Source organism: Prosopis cineraria, unplaced genomic scaffold (assembly GCF_029017545.1).
Source record: "Prosopis cineraria cultivar Desert tree isolate PC_DT_omini unplaced genomic scaffold, ASM2901754v1 PC6, whole genome shotgun sequence".
NCBI lineage: Eukaryota > Viridiplantae > Streptophyta > Magnoliopsida > Fabales > Fabaceae > Prosopis > Prosopis cineraria.
In genome coordinates this window covers 6,475,102-6,500,167 of record NW_026555337.1, presented here as the reverse complement: position 1 = coordinate 6,500,167, position 25,066 = coordinate 6,475,102, and the positions used below count along the sequence as shown (strand labels likewise).

At 35.5% G+C, this 25,066-nt stretch overlaps 4 protein-coding genes and 2 pseudogenes across 4 annotated transcripts; 4 read left to right on the top strand and 2 right to left on the bottom strand.

Moving 5' to 3' along the window:
- LOC129312648 (probable O-methyltransferase 3) lies at positions 1-1,898 on the top strand. The gene is made up of 2 exons (XM_054955325.1): positions 1-853; positions 1,439-1,898. The coding sequence occupies exons 1-2, from the start codon at positions 77-79 to the stop codon at positions 1,745-1,747; spliced, it is 1,086 nt and encodes a 361-aa protein (XP_054811300.1). The 5' UTR covers positions 1-76; the 3' UTR covers positions 1,748-1,898.
- A 2,635-nt stretch (positions 1,899-4,533) lies between these two features.
- LOC129312649 (probable O-methyltransferase 3) lies at positions 4,534-6,205 on the top strand. Its single transcript, XM_054955326.1, has 2 exons — positions 4,534-5,395; positions 5,755-6,205. Exons 1-2 carry the CDS (start codon positions 4,625-4,627, stop codon positions 6,055-6,057), a joined length of 1,074 nt encoding a protein of 357 aa, XP_054811301.1. The 5' UTR covers positions 4,534-4,624; the 3' UTR covers positions 6,058-6,205.
- Positions 6,206-6,840: 635 nt separating this feature from the next.
- Positions 6,841-9,957, bottom strand: LOC129312650 (zinc finger CCCH domain-containing protein 1-like; annotated as a pseudogene).
- A 1,384-nt stretch (positions 9,958-11,341) lies between these two features.
- On the bottom strand, positions 11,342-13,873 carry LOC129312651 (uncharacterized; annotated as a pseudogene).
- A 3,678-nt stretch (positions 13,874-17,551) lies between these two features.
- On the top strand, positions 17,552-18,774 carry LOC129314278 (fasciclin-like arabinogalactan protein 9). The gene has a single exon (XM_054957669.1). The coding sequence runs from the start codon at positions 17,641-17,643 to the stop codon at positions 18,403-18,405; it is 765 nt and encodes a 254-aa protein (XP_054813644.1). The 5' UTR covers positions 17,552-17,640; the 3' UTR covers positions 18,406-18,774.
- An 806-nt stretch (positions 18,775-19,580) lies between these two features.
- On the top strand, positions 19,581-23,247 carry LOC129312854 (prohibitin-1, mitochondrial). The gene is made up of 6 exons (XM_054955611.1): positions 19,581-19,740; positions 20,220-20,404; positions 20,857-20,973; positions 21,843-22,013; positions 22,420-22,632; positions 22,799-23,247. Exons 2-6 carry the CDS (start codon positions 20,228-20,230, stop codon positions 22,988-22,990), a joined length of 870 nt encoding a protein of 289 aa, XP_054811586.1. The 5' UTR covers positions 19,581-19,740; positions 20,220-20,227; the 3' UTR covers positions 22,991-23,247.
- Positions 23,248-25,066: the final 1,819 nt, after the last annotated feature.

Below are 25,066 nucleotides of genomic sequence, written 5' to 3'. Positions count from 1 at the left end.
CGCCGCCACAATCTAGCTAGCCAGCTACTTCAATATCTATATATCTCAACTTCTCTGATCAGAAAACCAGAAAGCCATGGAATCCCAGAACGAAGAGCATTATTCAGCTTCGAGACTCTTTCATGCTCAAACCCACATATGGAACCACATCTTCAGCTTCATAAACTCAATGTCCCTCAAATGTGCAATAGATTTGAACATTCCTGATATCATTCACAAGCATGGAAAACCCATGCCTCTTCCCCTTCTCATCTCTTCTCTTCAAATCCACCCTTCTAAAACTCGAAATATCTATCGTTTAATGCGAATCCTCTCCCATTCTGGATTCTTCTCTCTCCAGAAACTTCCCGATGAAGTAGAAGAAGAAGGCTATGTCCTTACAGATGCATCGACCCTTCTTTTGAAGGACAATCCCTTAAGTGTGACCCCTTTCTTGCTTGCCATGCTGGATCCCATCCTTACGAAGCCTTGGTATGAGGTGGCAAACTGGTTCCAGAACGACGATCCGACGCCGTTTGATACGGCACATGGGAAGACGTTTTGGGAGTATGCTGGGGTTGAGCCAAAGCTTAATCATTTCTTCAATGATGCTATGGCTAGTGATGCGAGGTTGGTGACCAGTGTGGTGATTGATAAGTGCAAGGGTGTGTTTAAGGGATTAGAGTCACTGGTTGACGTTGGGGGTGGTACTGGGACTGTGGCTAAGGCCATTGCTAAAGCTTTTCCGGAAATACAATGTACTGTGTTCGATCTTCCACACGTTGTTGCTGGTCTGCAAGATAGTGGGAATCTCAACTTTGTCGGAGGAGACATGTTCGAGGCCGTTCCTCCTTCCGATGGCATACTATTGAAGGTGATGATTGTAATTACATGCATTTATTTACTACATGCTTTACTTTTGAAGAATAATAACTTAACCATAAGTAACTGTTATTTGAAACATGTATCTAATAACCATGATATTAACACTCAACCCAGGTTGGCCGATAACGCCGATAAACACTGAACCAATGAATCAATCTCCTATAGGTCCCTCAAAAGTCAATAGTTTTGGACTGGATTTTATGTTTGTTCTCTTCCCTTTATTAAACCTAGAATGGCATCGTTTTGAGTTAAAAGAAAAATAAAAAGTAGCAGTATGTCATAATTGTTCTTTAATAGCTTTGATTTGTTGGATTATGTATGATTTATACATGAATGTTATATTTTACTTGTGGATTGGTGCATTTTTTAATTAAAATATCACACTCTTTTCAAGATTATATATGAATATATTTACATATTTTAATTATATTATACTATTTTAATCATAACTGGATTGACTCTGGTTCAATGATAATTGAACCTCTAACATTGTGTGTAGATTGATTTAATGACCAGCCCAATTTTTACCATGCATGTTGGTAATAATAGTTACTTTATTTTGAATGGGTAACAGTGGATTCTACATGATTGGAACGATGGGGAATGTGTGAAGATACTGAAGAAGAGCAAGGAAGCAATTACAAAGAAAGGGAAAGAAGGGAAAGTGATCATAATAGACATGATGATGGAGAATGCCAAGGGAGACATCGACGATGAATCAGTAGAAACACAACTGTTCTTTGACATGTTGATGATGGTTTTGGTCACTGGAAAAGAGAGGAACGAGAAAGAGTGGGCCAAGTTGATCTTCTCTGCTGGTTTCAGTGACTATAAGATTACTCCAGTTCTGGGCTTAAGATCTCTCATTGAGGTGTTCCCATGATCCAGAATGTTATGCTATAATAGCCCTTCAATATTCATGATTCATGTGAATTTGGTATTCCGAGTTGTAACTCGCATGTGTTTGTTGTCAACCTTGTCATCATACAACAAAATAATAATAAGTCGATCAAACTCATCGTGTATTCGTATTAGTTTTTTTTTTTATCAGGATATTTACAAAGTTAATTGGTTCTGGTTACTTGTGGATAATGTGTGTTATGTTAAATTTTAGATAAAAGTCTATTGTGTGCAGACTTCTCTCTCTTTTCGCACAAAAGATCGACCACAGTGAAAGCGTGCGCGAGAAAACAATACTATATTAAATAAGTAGACAAAAAGTCTAATATATGGATACTGGGTGGATCATTAAGGATTCTAGTAGTTGAATTGTCTTGATACGCTTTAATAAGCAAACCAGTCTATACAATTGTTACTTTTTGTATAAAAATATATATATCAATGTAATGATACAATCTTTTGTAATGACATACCTAATTGTGATAGTATTCAAAAAATGGTGTATCCACGAATATTTATGGAGTACAATTGAATCAGAATAAACATTCACCGTAGAAAAATTCTTTCCAACAAAATGTGGAACTTTTAAAAGTGTCCAATGGAAAATTGTTTATATATATATATATATATATATTTTATAATGATAGCAATGCATGTTATCAATTTCCCTCCCCTCTTATTTTCTGATACATCATGGATCCTTTAAAATCATCTAATTAAGCACGTACAATTTTTTGCGTTAAGTGTTTTAAATTTGTTATCTCCCATTTATTATAATTACTATTAGCATAATGTTCAATTCAATAGTAGCCGATAATTATAATTTGTGATATTAATCTAAATGCTCCCATTGCATACAATTAACGATACAGATCACAGCATTATCTATAAATGAATACGTGTACCTATCTGTAGTTATGACATTGAGTACGGAGAGCGTAGATTCATTCATTGATAAGTTACTTAAATTTGTGAAATGATGCGCCATTTCTAGTGTTCTTAACTACTGAAACAAAGGAAACTTCACAAAAGAAATTTGGGATATATATGAAATTGCATGTGTTCTGTTAACAGCATAGTTGCACTATATATTAAAATTATCGGAAGATGTGTTAGAAATGCTGAACAATTAAGTTATAAAATATTTAAATAAGACATTTTTATATGATGTGAAATTAAATAATAAATTTCATAATATGAGTCATAAATTGAGTCTTATCTGTTTCCCATTCAAGATAATGGTTAGGTATAAAATTAACATTTTCTTGCCTTTATCTCCTTGCAAGTGATGACGAAAATGACAAATATATGTATAATAAATTATGTGAAATTATTTGGGAATGATTAGGTAATTTATTTATTTTTTAAGAAAAGAACTATCCACCATCCGATTAAATATATTGATCTTAATTTTAATTTTTTATCCATCATGAAAACATGTCCCATCAAGAAAAAGAAAGAGGGAAAGAAAGAGAAAAACAAGGTTAATATGTTAATATTGCCGTGAATGGTGTTATGTTATGCATGTTGTTAACTTTTCTCCAATCCATATCTTAGTTGGATGACAATAGCAAATATAATATAAAATTGACGTAGATCTCTCTGGCGTTTGTTGTTTTTAATTTTTTTCCCCCTTTCTTTCTATTTTTACATAAATAGAAATTAAACTAAATAAAAAAGGATATTCAAATATATTTTCTTCAAGTATAAAGACTACGCCTACAGCACTAATAAAGAATATTTTCTCAAGATACCAAAAGTAATAAGTAGGCCTCTCACAATTAAATTACCACACATACAAGGCTGATATTTGAACATCTAATTACTTGCTTAAATATCGAGACTATCTATCACTTATATCAATTTTAATACTGAGCCGTATTTTGATATGTATCTTTTCCTTTCAAAGCCACCCCCAGCATTGATTTTTTAAACGAAGGCTGAGGCCATCATCGTAATTATGATAACTTAAAATAATAGGCACTGAGTGATGTAACCAAGATTTAGACAAAAATATACAATGCTGATGTGTTACACAATTGTTTTTAAAAAAAAGTTGAAAACTTTGAAGGACTGAGGGATGCAAATTTCTATATAACAGGACTGAGCACAGTGTCTTATTTTGACAATAATGAAAGAGACGTATTGGGCAATAATGGAGGATTATATTCTAAGAAATTCAGCCAACTTTTTTAAGGGAAAAGAAAATCAGCCATTTTTTATTGCACCATTTGTCCATGGGCATTATTAATTGTTACGTTATTGCTTTTCAGTAGGCAGCCAGCACGTGAAACACAGCTTTAGGGGGGGGGGATTAAATTAAAAAAGAGAGAGAAAAATCAAATGATAAAGCCTCTTTTGTTTTAAAATAATTTTTTATTCTTTAAAATAAAAAAATATATTTAATAATGTATTTTTAAAATATATTTTAAAAAATAAAAAAATAAAATATTATTTAAAAATAAAAAATAAAAATAATGTTAAGGTGTTTTGAAATTATTTTTTTAAAAAATAAAAAAATACTATTTTTATTATTTTTTATTTACAAAACATGTTTTACAAAACATTAATTTTTAAAATAATAAAATAAAAATAATTTTAAATAGTCTCAACTTTTTTATTTTATTATGATGGTGATGGCTAGTTATTACGGCAGTGCCGCACGGTGCTAACGTCGATAGTGCGTGCAATAGTTAAGGGTTGTTTTTTTTTTTTTTTTTCAATCATCAATTCTAACACGAATATGATAAGAATTTAGCGCAAGTCCACAAAGTTGAGCCCATTAATAAAAACATGATCTCACTGAACTGTACAAAGGATCTGATGCTAATGTGAAGCACAGCATCTGGCTGAGCAAATCATGGAAACCAGAGACAGAAGTCAAGCTTCCATACTCCTTGGAGCTCAAATCTGCACTTGGAATCTCATTTTCAGCTTCATAAACTCCGTGTCCGTTAAATGTGCAGTTGACTTAGGCATACCAGACATCATCCACAACCATGGCCGACCCATGCCCCTTTCGGAACTCATTATTTCTCTACCAATCCATGCTTCCAAAGCCACCTTTGTCCCCCGCCTAATGCGCCTTTTTGTCCATAATGGCCTCTTCTCTCAGCAACAAGTACCAGAAAATAGCTCAGAAGAGGCTTATGCACTAACTAGTGCCTCTAAGCTTCTGCTCAGCGACAACACCTTGAGCGTGACGCCCTTGATGCATGTTGTGCTAAATCCAGTTCTGATGAAACCATTTTTTTCCTTGTCTTCCTGGTTCCAAAATGATGATCCCACGCCTTTCAACACAGTGCATGGAAAGGATCTCTGGGAATATGCAGGGCAAGATCCAGAACTCAATCAAATGTTCAATTATGCCATGGCTAGCGATGCTCAAATAGTGACTAGTGTGGTGATTGAGAGATGTACGGGAATGTTTGCAGGTTTGGAGTCACTCGTTGATGTTGGGGGCGGCACAGGGACGTTGGCCAAGGCCATTGCCAAAACATTCCCACTCCTGAAATGCACTGTGTTCGATCTCCCTCATGTTGTTGCTGGCTTGCAAGGTAGTGGGAACCTAAAATATGTCGCAGGAGACATGTTCAAGGAAATTCCCCCAGCCAATGCCATTTTATTGAAGGTAAATAGTACAAATTGTGCAATTCTAAGAAGAATTTGATGAGTAACGTTATATAAGCACTGCAAAACACAACTATTTCTAACTGCCCACACATAATTAGAACAGTGATATTGCATTTGATATAACCTGTTGAATGTGAACACAGGTACACAGCTTCCATTATGTTCCATTTATTGTCATTTGATTGTTAGAAGCTTCTTTTACCTGGTTTACCACAGCTTCATCTCAAAACCGGAAAATACTTAGAAGTTCAGCCTTCTGTATCAAAGACATGCGCGCGCGTGTGTGTTATGCTAACCGATTGAGATACAGATCAAGCAATTTTTTCCTACAATATATATAATCAGAAATGATGGCAGGGTATATTGCATGACTGGAATGATGGGGATTGTGTGAAAATACTGAAGAAATGCAAGGAGGCAATTACAAGCAATGGCAATGAAGGAAAGGTGATTGTCATAGACATAATGATAGAGCATGACAAGAAAGACGATAAGACAATTGAAGCACAACTGTTCTCCGACATGATAATGATGGCGCTGGTCACCGGGAGAGAGAGAAATGAGAAGGAATGGGCCAATTTGATTATCACTTCTGGTTTCAGCGACTACAAGGTAACTCCAGTTCTGGGGATAAGGTCAATCATTGAAGTTTATCCATAGTAGTTTCTTGCTAATTCCTAGGATTATCATTTGAGAATTGAAGGACCTGTATTGTGCATCATTGAATATCATGTATTGATGTGGGAAGACGTGTTAAGACTATTAAATCTAAGAAAATAAAGGTTCAAGTGCTTTTATTTTAGCTTAACACTTTGATTATCCTATTCTTATTTTGAGCTTATTTCCTTTTGTCTATTGGACTTTTATACTAAGCTCTTCAGTAGTTCCGTTGGAGTTAACTTTAGATTGATTATTCAATACAGTTTCAGATCATGTCTTTTTTTCTTTATTTTTGGAGGCGGTGTCCTTTCACCTCTTCCTACCTTCCGTCTATCCTATCTCGCACTGGTTTTGCATATAAAAAATCTTTTATGTTAATGTGGGATGTAACACTCGTAAATTGTAAAATGTCCAAATATGGTCTTTTGGTCAGTGCCAGATTCACCATTTCCGCTATACAGTACTCGATACACAAGACATCAAAAAGTTAAAAGCATTTTCAAGCAAACGAAAAGTGATAGCTTCCAATAATCAACAAGAAACTTGGCCCAACAATACCTCAGGTTCTAATTTTGCGCCCAAGGCCTCTCGCGGTCTCACTTGGAGATAACCCAGCAGACCATCACACCGGAGTTTTTTTTTTTTTTTTGGTTGGGGGGGGGGGGGAGGTGTGCTCCCAAAGCAACTTGAAGAACAAAAGTTTATCAAAAAAAACTTGAAGAACAAAACGCAGAAAACCCAGATGAAGGATTTGACACAAGTAGCCAACCCGGCCCAGTCTATCCCATCTTGCATCTGGCATTTTTTTTTTTCCTTCAGTACCATCAGGTTGGATTGCATCAGATTAGACAAGATTAACTGGGGCTCTAGAGCCTAACTTACAACAAAATGAGAACTAGAACCACGGAGAAAGAAAAGAAAACTCAGAACAAACAAGCTTGCAGAGAACTACTAAATTGACACTTCAATTTCAAATATACTGCCACAAGGTATAAAATAAAGATGCATTACGAAAGGTATAACTACCAACAGATGGGTTCCTCTCTTCCTTACATATGTAACAGGGCCTTCTTAGATGTAAAGTGCAAACACAAACGAGCGCTGTGCATAGACGAATTTCCAAGGCAACATTGTGATAGAACTGATGAAATCTTCTATTAAAAATCACTATTACAGCCTCTTCTACAGAGAAAGGAAGAGGAAAAAGGGAAATTGCAAACTAACTAAAGCTGTTACAGTGAATAAAACCAGAAAATAGCAACCAAAAAAAAAAAGAGTAAATAAATAAGGAGCAAAATAGAACAGTGTCAAGCTACTCCCCTGACGTTGGAAAGGTCAGGACTCTCCCATGAACCAACCAAAAGCTTTAATCGTTTCCTTAGGACACACAACCCTAGATAACAATTTCACTTAAGGCTGTTCCGGTGGCCCGAAAGCCCAATCAGCTCAATCCTGTCTAAGCTAGTTAGGCTGACCGAGTCGGGCTTTGGGCAGGGCATCGGGCTAGGGTCAACCATAGCCCAACTTTGCCCAACCCAAATATTTATCTATTTTATTTTATTTTTTCTTAATTTTTTATCAAAACTTAATTATTTTATAATGTTATTTTATTTAATTTTTTACTAATATTATTTTTTATTGTCATCATGAATATATTTTATAATTTTAATTTTTCTAATCATTTAAATATTTAAAATTATTTTTTTACTTTATATCATGTAAAAATAATAAATAATTTTTAATTATATACAATTTAAAAAAATTATTACTTTAAATTCTAACATTATTTTTATATATAATCCATTTTAAATAATTTTAATTATATTTTGCCTTGTTTAATAATTTTTTTTATATTTAAAAATTTAAAAAAATAAAATTTGGGCATCGGGGCCAAAACCCAACCTAAGAGTTCGGGAGGCCCAATGGCAGAATATGTACATAGAGTTGGGCATTGGGCTAGGATGGAGCTCGGACCGGCCCATCTACACCTCTTGTCACCCTTGTTCTCATTGGGCCTTGGGCTAGCATCAGTGCCAATTTCTGTACCTTGCTTCTTGGGTAACTTGGTGGCCCTCTTTCTCTCAAAAACACGGCCCACTTAGACGTTGGGCTCAACACATTACGGAAAAAGAAAGCAAGCTTTTGTGCAATCCGGAGATAAGAGACCGGGACAAATTACCTCTATCATCATTTACCCTCTGCAGCCATCTTCTTGCGTATCTCATGAGCAGTGTTAAAAATTCCGAGAGTGGGCTGATTACACACCAAAAAACTTTTTGTTCTCGGCATGATGCTGTAAATAACAAGAATGAAAACGCTATGAAGAATTAAAATCAATAGAAAATGATGGCAGAAGCAATGTTTATTAATTATTATAGACACAGCAGACAAGTTTCAAGGCACACTCCCAAAGGCAACTCTCAGTGCAGAAACAACACACGCATTCGATATTCACTTGCTGCTTTTCTAATACATCAAGAGCACTGTAACCTCGCCATTTACCAACAAGAGTGATCATTGACCAAAACCTTCACAAGAGATTCAAAAACATCATTGATACGTCACGAATAAAAAAATTCTGAAAGTCCTCAAAGATGAACTCAGCACTATAACTAGTTAGCTATAAAATTCTTGTCGTAAAAAGCTACAGATATCATAAAATATAATACCGAACTTTCCAAAGAAAGAAAAAACATAAACTAATAGGGAAAGGATTCCAAATTTCTGACATCAACTTATATTTGAGATTATTATCCCTAATTGAATTTACTTGCACCGAAAGCGAAAGGTAAGGTAGTACCTTCAATGCACAATGCTTGCGAAAGTAATGCTTGCACTTAGTCATGACTGGATCCACAAAAGGCTTCCTGCACATAAAGCAGGCAAACGGTAGCGAATCATCGTCATCCTCATCTGTCATCTCCGTCTCCTCTTCATCTAGACCCTCCCCAGCGGCTAATTTTATCCTCCTTGTTTTCTCTGCTTCATTCCTTTTCCAACTGCCACCCAGATTTATAATCACCCCGGTCATGCATAAATTTACATGAATCACCGTATCCACAGTAACCAGTCTCTTCGTAATCCTTACATATATCAGGTTGATAATCAAATCTTGCTGACACTCCAATATGAGTTGAAGCCCTGATAGGCCCATGCGCCCCACCCGCCTTCTCACTGGCAACGGTTTGTTTCCTACGAAACCCGGCCTTGTAATCCGGGTAACTGTTGATGTCCTTATACAATTTTTCAACCCCAGCACTCGTGCCATCTTTCTTCAAATTCTTCTCTGCTTGCTTTAAGGCTCTCTCACGAATAGCTCCGGCATCTTTAGAGAACTCAGTCTCAGTTTCTAGAGTTGCCTGCTATCATGTTGAATTTGAATCTCTTTCGAAGACTCAAACTGAAACCCTTGTTTTCCAGACTGTTCGCCGGGTTCAGATGATCTTGAGCTTTTAGAGGGTCCGGTCCAAAAGAGCAACTTATTATCATGTTTGATGGTCTTTCTCTGACTGTGTAGCAAAGAGCTTTCACTTCTTGGGTCCTCCTCCTCATCTATTGTACGTTTCCTGATATTCTTCTTATTAAGTGGCTTTCTAAAGAAACTGCACACTGAAATAACATAAGGCACAGAAACCATTAGTTGATTCTATTCTATAACCAACAAAAAATCAATCAAAACTCAAAGAGGAAATGAGTCAAACGTGATGATGACGGATACCGTGCCCCGCCAAAAAAAAAAAGAAAGAAAGAAAGGGAAAGGAAATACACACACCTTGCTCTGATTGTTGATAACCAGATATAACCGGTTCTTCAGGTTCCGCCATAGTTGGAACGAGCTTCCCCGATTTATGTCCGTAAACTTCGCCGCAGAAACGTTCCGAACAAACGAATGACAGGGGACATTGACGAAGGCGACGAGCGGGAAGGTAAAGGACAAAGTCGCGGCGTCAGTAAATGAGAAAAACGACAATAGAGCGATGCTGATTGGATGGGTAATAGCCGTGAGGTTGAGAGGAAGAAGGGAGGGATTTGATTCAATGATGGAGGACAAAAAATTGGGTTTGGATGATCTAGAAACCATAGAAGCTGCCGGCGACTCCTTGTGCGAACTCCCTCGTTTCAGGATCATGGTGTCGTCGAGCGCTTTTTATTTATTTATTTATTTTATTTCTTAAAAAATTATAAATTTTAATAAATCTATTTCATTACCCATCTGAGATTCTGAATAATTTAATTTAATATTATAATTTTTTATAAATTTTTCAATTAATTATTTAAATATATTATTTTAACATATTATATTTTAAAATTTTTATAAATTTTATTTTAATAATATAGTATTAAAATAGAGATAATCTTTAATACTTTAAAAAACTTTAAAAAAATTGTAATTTAAAATTTTTAAATTTAAATTATTCACAACACAATTTATAAAAATTATTAAATTATTTAATATTAAATTGCTAAATTTAAATTAAATATCATTAGTAGATTTATTAAAATTTTATATATTTTATTTCAATAAATATAAAATAAACCTGTTTTAAATCGATGCCACGTGTTAAATTTTCCCTTGTCAGCGTTACTCTTTCTCTTTTTGTTATCCACGTCATCACTTCTGTGAGTTCCGAAGAAAATGTCCAACGACAGCTAATATTACTTGCAGCAGATCACATGGCTTGTAAATGTTATTCAAGTGAGTGATCGACCCATTATACATATTCTTGAGAAGCTTAACTATTGTTTACTTTAATTCAAAAGTATTTCTAATTTTAAAATTTAACCACAGATCTTAAATGAAGCCACAATTTTCCAGGGTTAAGTTGGGCATCGGACCCGATCGATCACGACTTAAGTTGGATTAGAAAGATTCATTTTATTAAATGCAGTAAACCAAACCAGCACAAAAATAACTACTATTCTTTTTTAAAAAACACTTTTATGATTAAAAAATAATACAAGAGCAGAACAAAAAGATGGTGTTTGCTGTTCATTGTTCAATACATAAATTGTCATTTTTATGATGTCATAATTCTAATTCTTATACCCACAGAACAGAGCGGAACAAAATCTGATCAAACCAACCCCCATCAACCTGCATATGGGTAAGTCGAATCAAGACAGAAAGAGACTTTTGAGCATTACCAAATATAAATGCAAAAGGATTCAAATAGTTGTCAAGAGTGGGCAAGTTTATGCAGAAAATGACATTCCGCTTGTATCCGTTTTATTGAGTACGGCACCAACACCGTGTGCGTTTGGGTTCTAACCAGATTCAGCAATCTCAAATGTCAATCAACATGGCACATTTCTAGTCAGTGAAGTTACACTGACAGTCACAAGTGTAATGAATGAAACTATTGACCAACAAATTGTGCCATGCAAAGGGAAAATTAAATCCCCAAAAAAGGATGGACTCTGTTCAGAGTACAGACTTCAGAGGTGCGCTGCCAGGGTATAAAATAGTCAAAACTCAAAACCCAGTTCAGACATGAATGAAAAGAATGTATGCTGATTCTATAGCTCATTGGCACGAGTAAGAAAAGCACTTGCGTGTCACAGCTCCTTTCTCAGTACAAACTCTGACTTCAGTGTTGACACCTGGTCAACTTCCATCTACATTGAATTGAACAGGAACGCTATTTTGTGATGTTAATTCCAAAGAGACAAAGGATATAAGCAGTGAATTGCCCGAGAACTCCTGCGTCTTGTCACTTGCCAACTGATAAGTGTATCTTCGCGCTCGGGAAAGAATTCAACTACGAAATGAGTCTGAACAGAGACATTGAATCAAATCATGCACGTATTCAAGAAATCACTTTTGTACATAAAGCAATTAATTAACATGAATAGTAGGTTTGTTTTGGCCAAAAAAAAAAAGACATGAATGGTAGGTTTCATGTAATTAATTTTTATATAGAAACGGTGATACAAGATTATGGTAAGGTGCCATCTCAAGACTCACAGTAACAAGTAAAAACCATTAGAACAGAAACAAAAGCACGCCATTACATGGTCAACTGCTTTTCTCATTCCATAAGTAACCAATGGATGGCCAAAGTGAAGCACCGAATCAGCTGAGTTAACATTCAGGTCAAGCTTAAAATAACATCAATCCAAATCAGTTCCGCATCAATGAAAACAAGTTATGAAACATATGGCAAGAAATATTGCATGGGGGGAAAACAGAACAACAGAAAAGATATATTTAGAGGGCAAAAATAATTACAGATATTACAGTTTTGAACAATCTATCCATTAGAACAATAAATTATCCCACAGAACCAATCTAGGGGAACTCCAAAAACGCAAAAATTAAGGCTAGCAAGACCAATTCTGATTTGATAAAGCAATCCGCAAAAAAGTTCTGTTGACACAATAATAAGAACTTGGAACTTCATCACTGGCTGCAACGTTCACTTCAGGCCAAATGTTTTTAATCCATCCTGAGCACCGGCAAAGTGAAAAAGAATGAAAGAGCGATTTAACTGTTCTAGCACCAATAAACTCCAGGCCTATAGAACCTAACCAGATCACATTGTGCACTGTCAACTGTAATTAGGAGCTCCATCATAATACAATTTCCGCTCGGATTCTAACGCTTCTATGTTCTCTTCTTCGTCCCACAACTACATTAGGTCTTGACAGATGTTAGAATTTTCATTTATTGTTCTTCAAAAACGTCATTTACGGTTAGATTCAGGAATTGCCTTAGTCTATGCATCTAAATAGGCTCAAATAGATCAATAAGCATTCCCGGAAGCTACATTTTTTCTCGAGCACATTTATCTTATAAATGTTGACCGCCAATAAAACATTAATATTCTACAGTTCTCGCCTCTATGCTCTAGGTTACATTTAAAGAATCAAACAAACTCCTGATCAATACACTTACCAAACAAACGATTGCATATCGGTACTATCTACCACTAGCACGTCAAGTTAAAATTCGGACAAAACACAAAAGATTCAATCATATCCTAAAATGGATACTTGTCCTGTCGACCCTTCTACAGCTGAAAGGAAGATCGTTAAGACGAACATACCATCCACTCGAACCAGGTCGACTTCCGCTCGATGGCGGCCGTCTCGGCATCCCCATATCCAACACGCCACCCCTCCTCATTCCCTCGTATCCACCCGACTTTGGTCGCGCATCCTCCCCATACCGTTCAGGCAATTCGCTATGTCCTTGATGCCTAGAAGGAACCGCATTGGGTCTAATCTTTTCCTCTTTTGGCACAAATCCTGGCCGAAGATGTGGTGGCACAAACTTGCCAGGTTTCAGAGATACCAGTAGCGGAGAGACGTCCACATCTTTCTCACAATTGAAGACAGTGGACGAAAGAGACGACCCGTTTCCGGTGTGACCCAATGGGCGAAGTGAGATCTCATTCACGTCTGATCCAGGTTGGGACTTGGGTTGATCTGGGCCTTGTTGGTTCTGCCTTAGGTTGTTGATATTGGTGTTGTTGGGATTGAGGCGAAGACGAAGGCTGTGCCGAAGCGACGACAGGTTTGGATGTGGATCGAGTTAGAACCAACATACGACCATGGGGCTTGTTGGGCGAAGAGATTGCAGAATATGAGGCAGCAGAGTGCGAAGAGGGTGATGAAGATGGAGGAGGTTGGATCTTCGCTGGGTTAGTGCTAGAGCTGGTAGTGGTGGTTTTCTCGTATACATGGTTATAGTTAACAGAGGCGAACTTGTTCTTGGCCGCCATTAACCACCACCACCGCTTTTAAAGTGTAAAGAGAAAGCAAAGAGGGAAAGACTCGAGGCAGTGGATTCGAAGGATCTGAATGATTCAAACTCTGTTTCATGTTCCTTCCGGTAAATGAGAGAAATGGAAGGGGAGAAAGAGCGCAAGAGATGGGCCAGAAATTGGGCCGGTCTATAGATAAAAGAGCCCAACATATTCACAAGGCAAAAACTTTGGGTCCAGATTCATCTCTTATCAGCCCTTTGATGTCTCGGTTGGTGAGGATGAGACTGCCTATGTCACCAAAAAGTTATAAAAACGATTCAAGTTTATATTTAATTTTTTAATTTTATATAATTTTTTAATTTTTTAAAGTATATTTTAATCTTTTAATCGGTTAGTTTTATCCTAATAAAATTTTTTTAAATAAATAATAATTAAAATAAATAATAATTAATTTAAAATTAATGATATTAAAATTAAAGAATTAAAAAAATGCTTTAAAAATTAAAATATTAAATTAAAATATATATAAAGTTAAAAAAATTAAAAATATACTTTAGTCCTGCAAAAACCCACTTCTTTTTTTCTATTTTATTTTTTTTCCTTTTCAAAATATAATATACATAATCACAAAAAAAATATCTACTGGCTACTTAAAATTATAAAATACATTTACTGAACCAGTTCCTAATTATAATACATATAATCACAAAAATTTATTTTCTTTCGGTGCTCATCATACAAATGAACACTCATTGCCTCTAAATCATTTAAATTTAATTTTTATAATCTAAATTTATAGTTTTTTAGCTGATATTTTTAAATAAAAATTATTTTTTTAAAAAATGACAGTTAAAAGATTGTGTTGATTTAAGATTATGTATCTATTAAAATATTTTAAAAAAATAAAAATAAAAATTTATAAATCTAAATCATTCAAATTATATTTGAATGGTTCAAGAGTAATAAGTTTTTAGTACTCATCTATATGATAAGTATCAAAATTAATTTTTATATTTACTCGACTTAACTATTTATTTTGTCACTTTCAAACACAATTTACTTCGATTTGCGTTGTCTCGGATGCTAAATGTAAAATAATTATAGTGTGAATGGGGCTAAAAATAATTTTTATGCTTTGCGTATCATGTGTAAAACATCCAAAAGTCAAACTATTAGTGACTTGAAATTTGCAATTTTGTTTATAATAAAAAAAAAACTAGGTGTTAAAAAACGGAGCAATAATGTTTTAGCCTCGTGACCTTTTCTTTTACATTTTTCTTTGTAAAAACCCACTTCTTTTTTTCTGTTTTATTTTTTTTCCTTTTCAAAGTATAATGTATATAATCACAAAAAATATTTACTAGCTACTTAAAATTTTAAAATACATTTGTTGAACTAGTTTCTAATTATAATGCATATGATCACAAAAATTATCTTCTTTCAATGTTCATCATACAAATGAACACCCATCGTCTCTAAATTATTTAAATTTAATTTTTATGATCTAAATTTATAATTTTTTAAATGATATTTTTAAATATTTTTTAAACGACAGTTAAAAGATTGTTTTTATTTAAGATTATGTATTTATTACAATATTTGTTTAAAAAAATAAAAGTAAAACATTATAAATTTAAACCATCCAAATTATATTTGAATGATCTAAAAATAATAAGCTGTCAATACTCATCTATATGGTGGGTATTAAAAATAGTTCCTACATTTACTCGGCTTAACTATTTCCTTTGCCACTTTCAAACGTAATATACTTCAGTTTGGGTTGTTTTGGACACTATGAAAGAATTAAAGGGTGAATGGAGTTAGAAATAATTTTTTATGCTTTGCATATTATGTATACAATATCCAAAAGTCAAACTATTAGTGCTTGAAATTTGTAATTTTGTTTATTATTAAAAAAAAATGGGCTTTTATGTTTAAAGGCGGAGAAGTACTGTTTTAGCCTTGTGACCTTTTCTTTTACTTTTTGCTTTAGCATCTCTTGTCTTAGTATTAAAAAAAAAAAAATACTTATGGTATGCAAAGCATACATCTCATTTTCTTAAACTTTGTGACATCTATAGGACTCGCTACTTCTTCTGCCCACATATAACGATAGAAAAAGATAATTATTATATTTAAACATATAATTATTTATGTTAAGAGAAAAAAAAGGACCTTCCTTAGAGCAACACTCTGTAAAGATGCTACCTCTGAAAGTGAATTTTAGTTCAGTGAATGTATGTTTGCAGTGGCAGGGGAAAGAGGAACCGGCAGGAGACAGACCCTGAGTTCTTAATTTGCTGCTTTAAATATATGTATTATACATCTCTAACTTTGCCAAAATCAAGCTGAAAACCTTGTTATGTGATTTTTAATCACGATTCCTCTCATACTTAAATCTTGACTCCATCCCTGTATGATATTAATCTTGTTATAATAATAATGAACATAAAAGAATAACATTCTTCTTGTTATATTGGTGGTTGGTCAAATAGATCATGCATGCATGCTTTGCATTAGGGAAACAAATACAGCATGCAGTTCTTGATTATTCTCAGCAACTTTACAAATGGTCCTCCACACTCTTTCCTCTGAATAATGGCTTGCGGTATATATTGAACAGTGACAGAGATTGTGCTTATTCTCTTCCAGAGAAGTTGATTTTGGGATATGTGAATGTGTCTTCAGTTTTAACATACATCTACCAATTTTCATGAAAGTTTAATTTCTTCCAACTTATGAGAATATACCGCCACCATATTTGATGGTAAAAGTTTTATACATCATATACATGCAAAAGACAAGCCACACACACAATGTAGGATGTAGCTCAGAATGAAGAGAGGTATTTCTGAAGATGCATAGTAACTGCCTTTTTGGTTGTGGTGAGGCTGAAAACTCAATTCATGTTGTAAGGGATTGTCAAACTGATAAATTTTTTTTGTAACCAGTGTATTAACTAAGCCTGAATTTAGCAGCATGTTCACTAGCTTGACATGTACAATTTCAGTTGATCTTAAAAAATATATGTATTAAGAATCGTGAAAATTCAAAAGTCTTGTATATGTATTATTATCAAGTGGATGCCCACTGTCTTGTATTTTAGTATAATTTTCAACACTTGAATCAGACAGGTCTACTAATAGTTAATTACGGAGAAATTAATTATTGAGCGGGTAACATGCATTATCCCACATGGTACACAACATATGCCAGCCTGCCATACCAAGATTTTGTACCTTTGCTTTTTGTCCAAACTCCCAACTTGACATTAACAATACACCAAATCATGCTCACTGCACAATTATTAGTTGGACTTGGGATGCCTCTAATAATATCATAATAATTCTTTTCTCAACTTATCTCTTAACTAATAAAATTACTCAATTACGCTCTTGGGTTCATATCACAAGTTATCAACTACAAAGGAAAAAAAAATTTTTCTGTAATGAGAATTAATATGTCAACGTAAATCAATTGTGGAAGGTTTGACTTGATCTGCCATAGCTCTGCATATTACAGCAAAGCACCACACTACATATTTTCAAATATTCAGTTTCTTAATCCTTCACTTAACTTACTTCCTATCATCACGTAAAGTTTCATTCCAGTCACAGTCATCCACCTGATGTTATATGTCTCCTTCAAAAGCTAAAATCTGCACGGGCCATCATGGCATTATAAATCTATATATATTGCATAGCCTTAATTTGTTAACCTGTATTTTTCCTTTCTGTCACGAAAAGATTTGTTTTTTTCTTGAATCCAATGAAACGCGAGGCATGAGACAGCTCATGCCAGCACAGTCCTCAACTAACCTGTAATCCGAATAAAAAGCCACCGTCATCACCTCGCACCACCACTTCACATAACTATGACTTCTTCTTCTATCACCAACATGGCCTCCTCTCTTGCACTCATTCTTCTTACCCTCACTCCCAGTCTCTTCCTCCTCCTCGTTCCCCAGGCACGGGCCCAATCTGCCCCGGCGCCAGCTCCGGCCGGCGCCCTTAACCTCACCGGCATTCTGGACAAAGGCGGCCAATATACCACCCTCATCCGCCTTCTCACTCAGACTCAACAGATGCAACAACTCCAATCACAGCTCAACTCAACCTCCGAGGGCTTCACCGTCTTCGCTCCCACCGACAACGCCTTCCAGAACCTCAAGTCCGGCGTCATCAATGACCTCACGGACGATCAGAAGGTGAAGCTCATGCTCTACCACGTTACACCCAAGTACTATAACCTGAATGACCTTCTCACCGTTAGCAATCCCGTCAGGACCCAAGCCTCCGACTGGGGGTTGAACTTCACCGGCCAAGGGAACCAGGTCAATGTGTCCACCGGAGTGGTGGAGTCACCTATTCATAACGCCTTGAGGCAGAGTTTCCCTCTTGCGGTTTACCAGGTCGACCAGGTGTTGCTCCCCGAGGAGCTTTTCGGAGACTCTCCGGCTCCGGCTTCATCTCCCAAGGCCTCTAAGACTCCAGCGACCAAGAGCAAAAGCAGTGACGATGGTTCGGCTCCGTCGTCGCCTTCCGCTTCGTCGGAGGATCGGAATGGTGCTAGTGGAAGGAATCTGGGCTTCGGCTCGGCCGTTGGGCTTGCGTTGATTTGCATGGGAGCCCTGTTTTGAGCAGAAAGCAATGACGATGAAGATGGGAACTTGTGTTCTTTTTTTCCATGAGAATCTTTTGTTTTGATTTTCTACCTCGATTTATTCTGTTCTCTTCTCCCTCTTTTTTTTTCTTTTTTCGTATGATAAGTTCTCCCATTTCATTCGTGGGTGATTTTTTAAAAAGGGGCCATTTTGGGGGCCATGACACATGTACGTCTACGCCGATCGTTGGTCTTTGTATTTAATTTATTGTTTCTGTTTTTGCAAGCTTTGATGATGCCACATTGGATCCCCCCCAAAAAAAAAAATGATACTCCACATACTTATTGTACTTTTCTTATGGACTTAAGATGATAGCAAAGAAGAAAATGGAAATCATTCATGGTGTGTCTTTGCATTGTTTTACTTTCATAAATTAGAATTACTCTATTCACAAATTTAATGTGAATATATTAATGGAATTTCATAGAACTTTTCAGATCTGTCACTAAAATGATGCACTTAATAGCTAATTATTAACACCATGTGCATGTAATTATTGTGTAAGAATTTTTAGAAAATTTATTATAGAAATTTAATTAAAATATACATATATATATAAATATAGATGTGTTATTAATACTTTTAAAAATTCAATATCAAACCCGGATAATGGTATAATTACCAGGGTGCTTCTTGACACCAGAAATGTAATCTAGCAGTTTGCAAAAATGCAAGTGACCAAAATGCTAACATAAGCAGGGCCTGAGCTATCTACTAAAATATCCTAATGCCTTATGATTCATGGCGCTTCTAGTTCTTACACATTGCCTCCTTCAAAAGATCCATCACCATATTACAAATATACCATTGCCCCCACTTCCATTTATACTTATATTTTTTATTTAAAATTTAAAAATTAGAACAATTATGTAATTAGTAAATAAATTTTTCAATAAAATTAGAACAAGTGTATTTTAAATTTACAGATAAGTTAGAGATGGTAAAAAAGTACTTCATCTCAAATAGTTAAGTTTTCCTCGTTACAAAATTATTATTAAAATTTTTCTATATTATAAAATTTTTAAAATACATGTAGGTTAATCTATTACCATTGTTAGTAATCTTCAAAAACTTATTTTATCACCGTTTTTTAAATAATAGGTTAGTACTAGAAGTGTCAACTGCCTAGGAAGGAGCGACTGGGCTATAATGGGCTGCACGCCACCTGGCCCCCGTGACTCTCCTACCCTCGCCTCCTAAACCCTCTTTGCCTTGCTTGTTCAGGACTTAAACCCTACAAGAACGACGAGGGCTTCGCTGGAAGCTTTTCTCAGAGATTCGTCGTCAGATAATCCAGAGGGCTATTGGAAGGTATCAATTCTTCTCTGCGATTTCCATGCCTTTCTTCTTAACCATTAACTTTTATGCTGCTTGACTCTAGAGAAATTCCTGAAAATTAATCGAACATTGCCGGCTTCTTTCGTAAATTGGGTGGGGCTTTTCTTGTTGGCCTGTAAGATCTTTCATTTCTGTTTCTTCGTTGTTGCCGAGAAACTCTGCACACGAACTGGCGTTTTCCATTTCCCTTTGTTTTCCCCCCTTCCCGATCTGTCTTCTCTTATCTGAAAGAAATGTCCGGAACAAGAAATTGTTGGGCGATTTTTGTATACTAAGTTGGTAAATTTCTGAAAGTTTCTCTTGTTAGTATTTTTCCAGCTGTGTTCTTGTATTCTATTCTTTATAATTTCTTATTTGCCTTTTTGCATATTTCCAGTATTTGAATCCTGATTAATGTTGAAATGTAGTCTGTGAAGTTGAACTGACTTCTCCGTTTATAAATTTTTCTTCAGGTAAGAAAATGAATTTGAAGAACATGAAGGTTCCAAACATTCCAGGGGGTGGTGCAGCCTCCGCACTCATTAAATTGGGAATTGTTGGTGGTCTCGGCTTGTATGCAGTTTCCAACAGTCTTTACAATGTTGAGGGAGGTCATCGAGCTATTGTTTTCAACCGCGTTGTTGGTGTCAAGGACAAGGTCATTGTTTGGCATGTTTATAAGTTATTATTCCATAGAAAATCCGTCAAGTGTTTTGCGAATTATCATCCAATGTTAAATTGTTAATTTGGGCATTATATTGTAAATTAATAATTTAATTTACACCCAATGCTTTTCAACACAATGAAATCTGATGTTATCACAGCTAAATCTGAATAACCATAATGCATATTATTAACAGTGTGTCTGTGGCTTCGAAGATAGCCTGCAGGACATATGCAGCCATAGGATGCTGCTGATGGTTGTGATTGTGATATCATTCTGTGTTCTTTAAATCTTGTATTGTCACTGTGATTTGATTATTTGGCATGTTTCAATGGAGCAATTTATCTTTCCCTTTGATTTCGTTTAAGTTTGGTCATGGATAAGATTGTCCACAACATGCATGTTTTGTTCTCTTTGACGATATCAAAATGTTCTTTGACATTCAGGTTTATCCTGAAGGAACACACTTCATTATTCCATGGTTTGAAAGGCCAGTAATATATGATGTCAGAGCACGGCCGCATCTAGTTGAAAGTACTACAGGAAGTCACGATCTCCAGATGGTAATTTTTATGGATGCTTGCATGCCATAATGAAATTTTCATCATTTATTTATATTTGAGAATATGGATATCTCTTTCTATGTTTTTTCTGTCTGGTATTCGAAAAATATGCATATACAAGCATGACATTGAAGAAAATACTCACAGAATACTGTAACCCCATTACAACATAATTTGTATCACAAATGGAACTTCACCAAGGATTCTACAACCTAAAGTAGTTAAAAGTAGTCGAAAATTAATTTTGACTCACCAGATGGCAGAGTTTTGAGCCCAACAATTCCTATGTCTCTCACCCTACCCTTTAAGATATTTGATGCTACAACATCACAAGTGTACAGATTACCTATGGTAGTGCAGGCACTTCAAAGCGCAGGACAGGTTCTTCATGACTATAGATCTGTACAGAACTTTGTTATGGTCATAGCACATAGCTAGTGGATGTCTCTAGGTATGGTGACAAAATGTACTTTGCGTTATGTTTGAGTGGTTGAAGTTTAATACCCTTACTTTTGGGACCCAAGGCACCAATTTATCCTTTTTCTTTCTCAATTAAAAAAAAGGAAAGAACAAGTGAATGTGATTATTGACATAGTTGCAATGTCTTATATATTTCACTTGGGTCAAATCATGCAATTTGAATCATGAATTACATTATTTCTTCAATACTACGTTAAATCCTGTTCTTGTTGAAAATTTCTCTAAGGTGTCATCGTTGAAAACAAACTCTGTCACCACGCACTTCTGTGTTGTATTATGATGATTTTATATTGTAATTTGGGAGGGTTCTTTGTCATTTGATGATTTCTTTTACAATTTTTTAGAAAGATTTATTTGCTTGTAACTATGGTTGCAATTTTGATATGCAGGTGAAAATTGGGCTTCGTGTTCTTACTCGTCCTTTGCCTGATCAACTTCCTACAATTTATCGAACACTTGGTGAGAATTTTAATGAGAGGGTCTTGCCTTCAATCATTCATGAAACTTTGAAAGCTGTTGTTGCACAATACAATGCCAGCCAGCTTATTACACAGAGAGAGGTAAGAAGCGAAGCGTATTTGCACCACAACTCAAATTGTTAGTTGATCAATAAAGGTTGTTGGTTATTCAGTTGTCTGTTTTCTTTCTTGGCAGCATCAAAATGTGATTGATAATTTGTTTCTTCTGTAATAATAAGCCAAATAGCAAGAGCAAGTGACTTGTGGTTGAAGTATTTTTGTGAATTTTATTCTTTATTTCTCATTTATCATTATATGATTTATATTCTTATATCATGTTGGAGACACTTGTAGCCAGAACTAGGTAAGTATTCCTGCTTGTTACGCACTTTTGGTGTCTTTTCTAGTTCTTTGCGAGTTCACGTGATGTTAGTTAGTAAGTTAATTTTAGTTGTTTCTAATGCAGGAGGTTAAAAAAAAAAAAATTGACTGAACTTGTTTCTTGCAGACTGTTAGTAGGGAAATTCGGAAGATCCTGACTGAGAGGGCATCCTACTTCAATGTCGCCCTAGATGATGTTTCAATTACCAGCCTGACCTTTGGCAAAGAATTTACAGCAGCTATTGAAGCCAAGCAGGTGGCTGCACAAGAAGCAGAGAGAGCTAAATTTGTTGTGGAAAAGGCTGAGCAAGACAAAAGAAGTGCTATAATTAGAGCACAGGTGAGAAGAATTTCCAAGTTCCATGAAGATACAGCTACTCATATAATTTTCTCTGCATTAACTTTTGTTTTTCCAATGTAGCTTGCGCACATAGGAAAAATCTTGGTAAGAACTTGATCGACATTGCATGTCAACCTCTTAACTGTGCATTTTTTCTATTCTCCAGGGTGAAGCAAAGAGTGCTCAACTGATTGGTCAAGCCATTGCCAATAATCCAGCTTTTATCACATTGAGGAAGATAGAAGCTGCGAGAGAAATTGCTCAAACAATATCAAATGCAGCAAACAAGGTTTACCTCAATTCAGATGATCTGTTGCTGAATCTTCAAGAGATGAATTTGGATCCAGTCAAAAAATGACTTGGTCGGCCATTCTTAGAATGCGATGACTGAAATGAAAGTATTCGAGAACGTGGAATGTGTTTGACTGAATTTAGCCTTTCGGAACCTTTGGCAGAGGGATTGATTGATATTTTTATGTTAAGCGCACACAAAATGAAAGGGATTCAGCTAATTTTGTTACCATTTTTTTTTTGAATTATATTTCTCCAATTTGCTTTGAGGATATAATTGCACCAGAATGTGTTTTAAATGAACGATTCTTGCTTCTCGCTGAACCCTTCGGTAGGGGCTATATGAATTCTTGTTCCTGAATAATTGCCCACTCTGTTGCAAATTGGATTGGTAAATTTGGATTTATCCTTATTATAGGCTCAAAGGGTTCATTGTAAAAGGTGTTCATGGAACAGTAATATAAATATTTGGAAAATACAATTATCTCAAGTTTTGCATGGAAAATTATTGAGTTGTTTGAGAAATTGAGCTTTCAACTTTAAAGAAGTCTTGTAATTTTTGAAGCAAATAAAAATTACATGGTTGTTGAGAAGATTTAGTTGCTCTCATAAAAGTCACAACTTCCATACACGCTCACACAGAAGAATTAAAAATTCATAAACGACTAAATCGTAGGGTTAGTAAGTAGTATTCCGTCCCTAAATGCTCTTATTTAATTTTTGTTCAACCCTCGTAAATGATGGTACTTTTGTGAAACAGTTGTAAAGTGGGATCACGTGGTGGCAGTGGCGTCATCTTCATCCTGGGATGCATCCGGCGAGGCGGTACCTACGAGGAACCTTCCGCGGCCGGTAACGTAGGACCCACCCATGCATTGCTGGCTACGTGGGCTCTAACGGACAGCGGCCGGGTGGGTCGACGACAACTCGCTGACGGCATGTCCACCTCGTTCAGCATTATCTCTGCCACGTGTCGGCCCATCAAACAAGTCTCCTGAACAGCCATGATGTCCCCAACGAAAACGAATCTTCCTCCGTCTTGCTCGCCTTGGCTTCATTCACGCCTGTGACTCCACTCTCTCATCCCATGTGCCTCTTTGTTTGCTGATCACCATCATATTGCCATCACATCAATCTTCACTCTAAAATTACATCTCTACGTAATTTAAAAAAAAAAAAATCAATCTTCACTGAACCAGCTCCTTTAATTATAAATATGATCCATATTTCATAACCTAACTACTATGAACCTCCATCTCCATGTGAAAATACCCGAACCGGCCATTGGGAGTTACCAGTTGCTGCTGGTTAGTACAACTCACGTCGCAAATAATGAATATGATAATATTCCTTGTATTATCTGTTCTAAAATACTTTTAACTATTTTTGCTAAAATTAATAAAAGATAATCAAGTCATTAACTTTGTTTAAAAATATAAAAAGTTTTAAATTTTATTCATATTTAAATAAAAATTTTTAATTTGTATTAAGTTATCTCTAAAATATAATTAATATCTTACCAAGTGTGTTATGTTAAAGATAAAAATCCATATAAGGATTAAACTATTAAAGTATATACATGTAGGGTGTGTAGACACTAAATACTAATCATGAATAATTAGCACATTGACTAAAAATGGAAAACAACAATAACATGAAGTCACAAACAAAGTTTTGAAGTAGCGTGAATTCCAAGTGGGATCCTCTATGCAAGATCCCTCCAGCTGCCTCTTCGTCATTTCCTTCTATTCCTAGTTTACTATTCACGCACCCAACCAATTTCTTAGATTATATATTTTCTCAGAGAGAAAAAAGCATATCAGGAGGGAGGCAGGACAGACTCTACATCAGGGGATCCGGGTCCCGTGAATTCGGCCCGAAACGCGCACGCACGGACAATAATAGACCGGAGCCAGCGGTTCGGTGTCCAAATAAGAACCCACCAAAGAAATTGTTTTGGTGATTTTTTTTTAAGTCCAAAAAAAAAAAAAAGAAAGAAATTGTCAATTATGTAGCTTTCAAGTGGATTTTTTTTAAAAAATAAATTATGATGTAATTGTCAGTGATGTTTAATAAAAAATGAAAAAGCACGTAGAAAAACTGTGATGAGGTGGAGGAAAAGGACAGAAGGAATGACGTCGTG

Bases quoted from the DNA above. Each gene is read 5' to 3' on its own strand.
- LOC129312648 (XM_054955325.1), top strand. From the start codon at position 77: ATGGAATCCCAGAACGAAGAGCATTATTCAGCTTCGAGACTCTTTCAT. The intron at 854-1,438 runs GTGATGATTGTA...AATGGGTAACAG, and splicing joins CCGATGGCATACTATTGAAG to TGGATTCTACATGATTGGAA.
- LOC129312649 (XM_054955326.1), top strand. From the start codon at position 4,625: ATGGAAACCAGAGACAGAAGTCAAGCTTCCATACTCCTTGGAGCTCAA. The intron at 5,396-5,754 runs GTAAATAGTACA...AAATGATGGCAG, and splicing joins CCAATGCCATTTTATTGAAG to GGTATATTGCATGACTGGAA.
- LOC129314278 (XM_054957669.1), top strand. From the start codon at position 17,641: ATGACTTCTTCTTCTATCACCAACATGGCCTCCTCTCTTGCACTCATT.
- LOC129312854 (XM_054955611.1), top strand. From the start codon at position 20,228: ATGAATTTGAAGAACATGAAGGTTCCAAACATTCCAGGGGGTGGTGCA. The intron at 20,405-20,856 runs GTCATTGTTTGG...TTTGACATTCAG, and splicing joins TTGTTGGTGTCAAGGACAAG to GTTTATCCTGAAGGAACACA. The intron at 22,633-22,798 runs GTGAGAAGAATT...TCTATTCTCCAG, and splicing joins GTGCTATAATTAGAGCACAG to GGTGAAGCAAAGAGTGCTCA.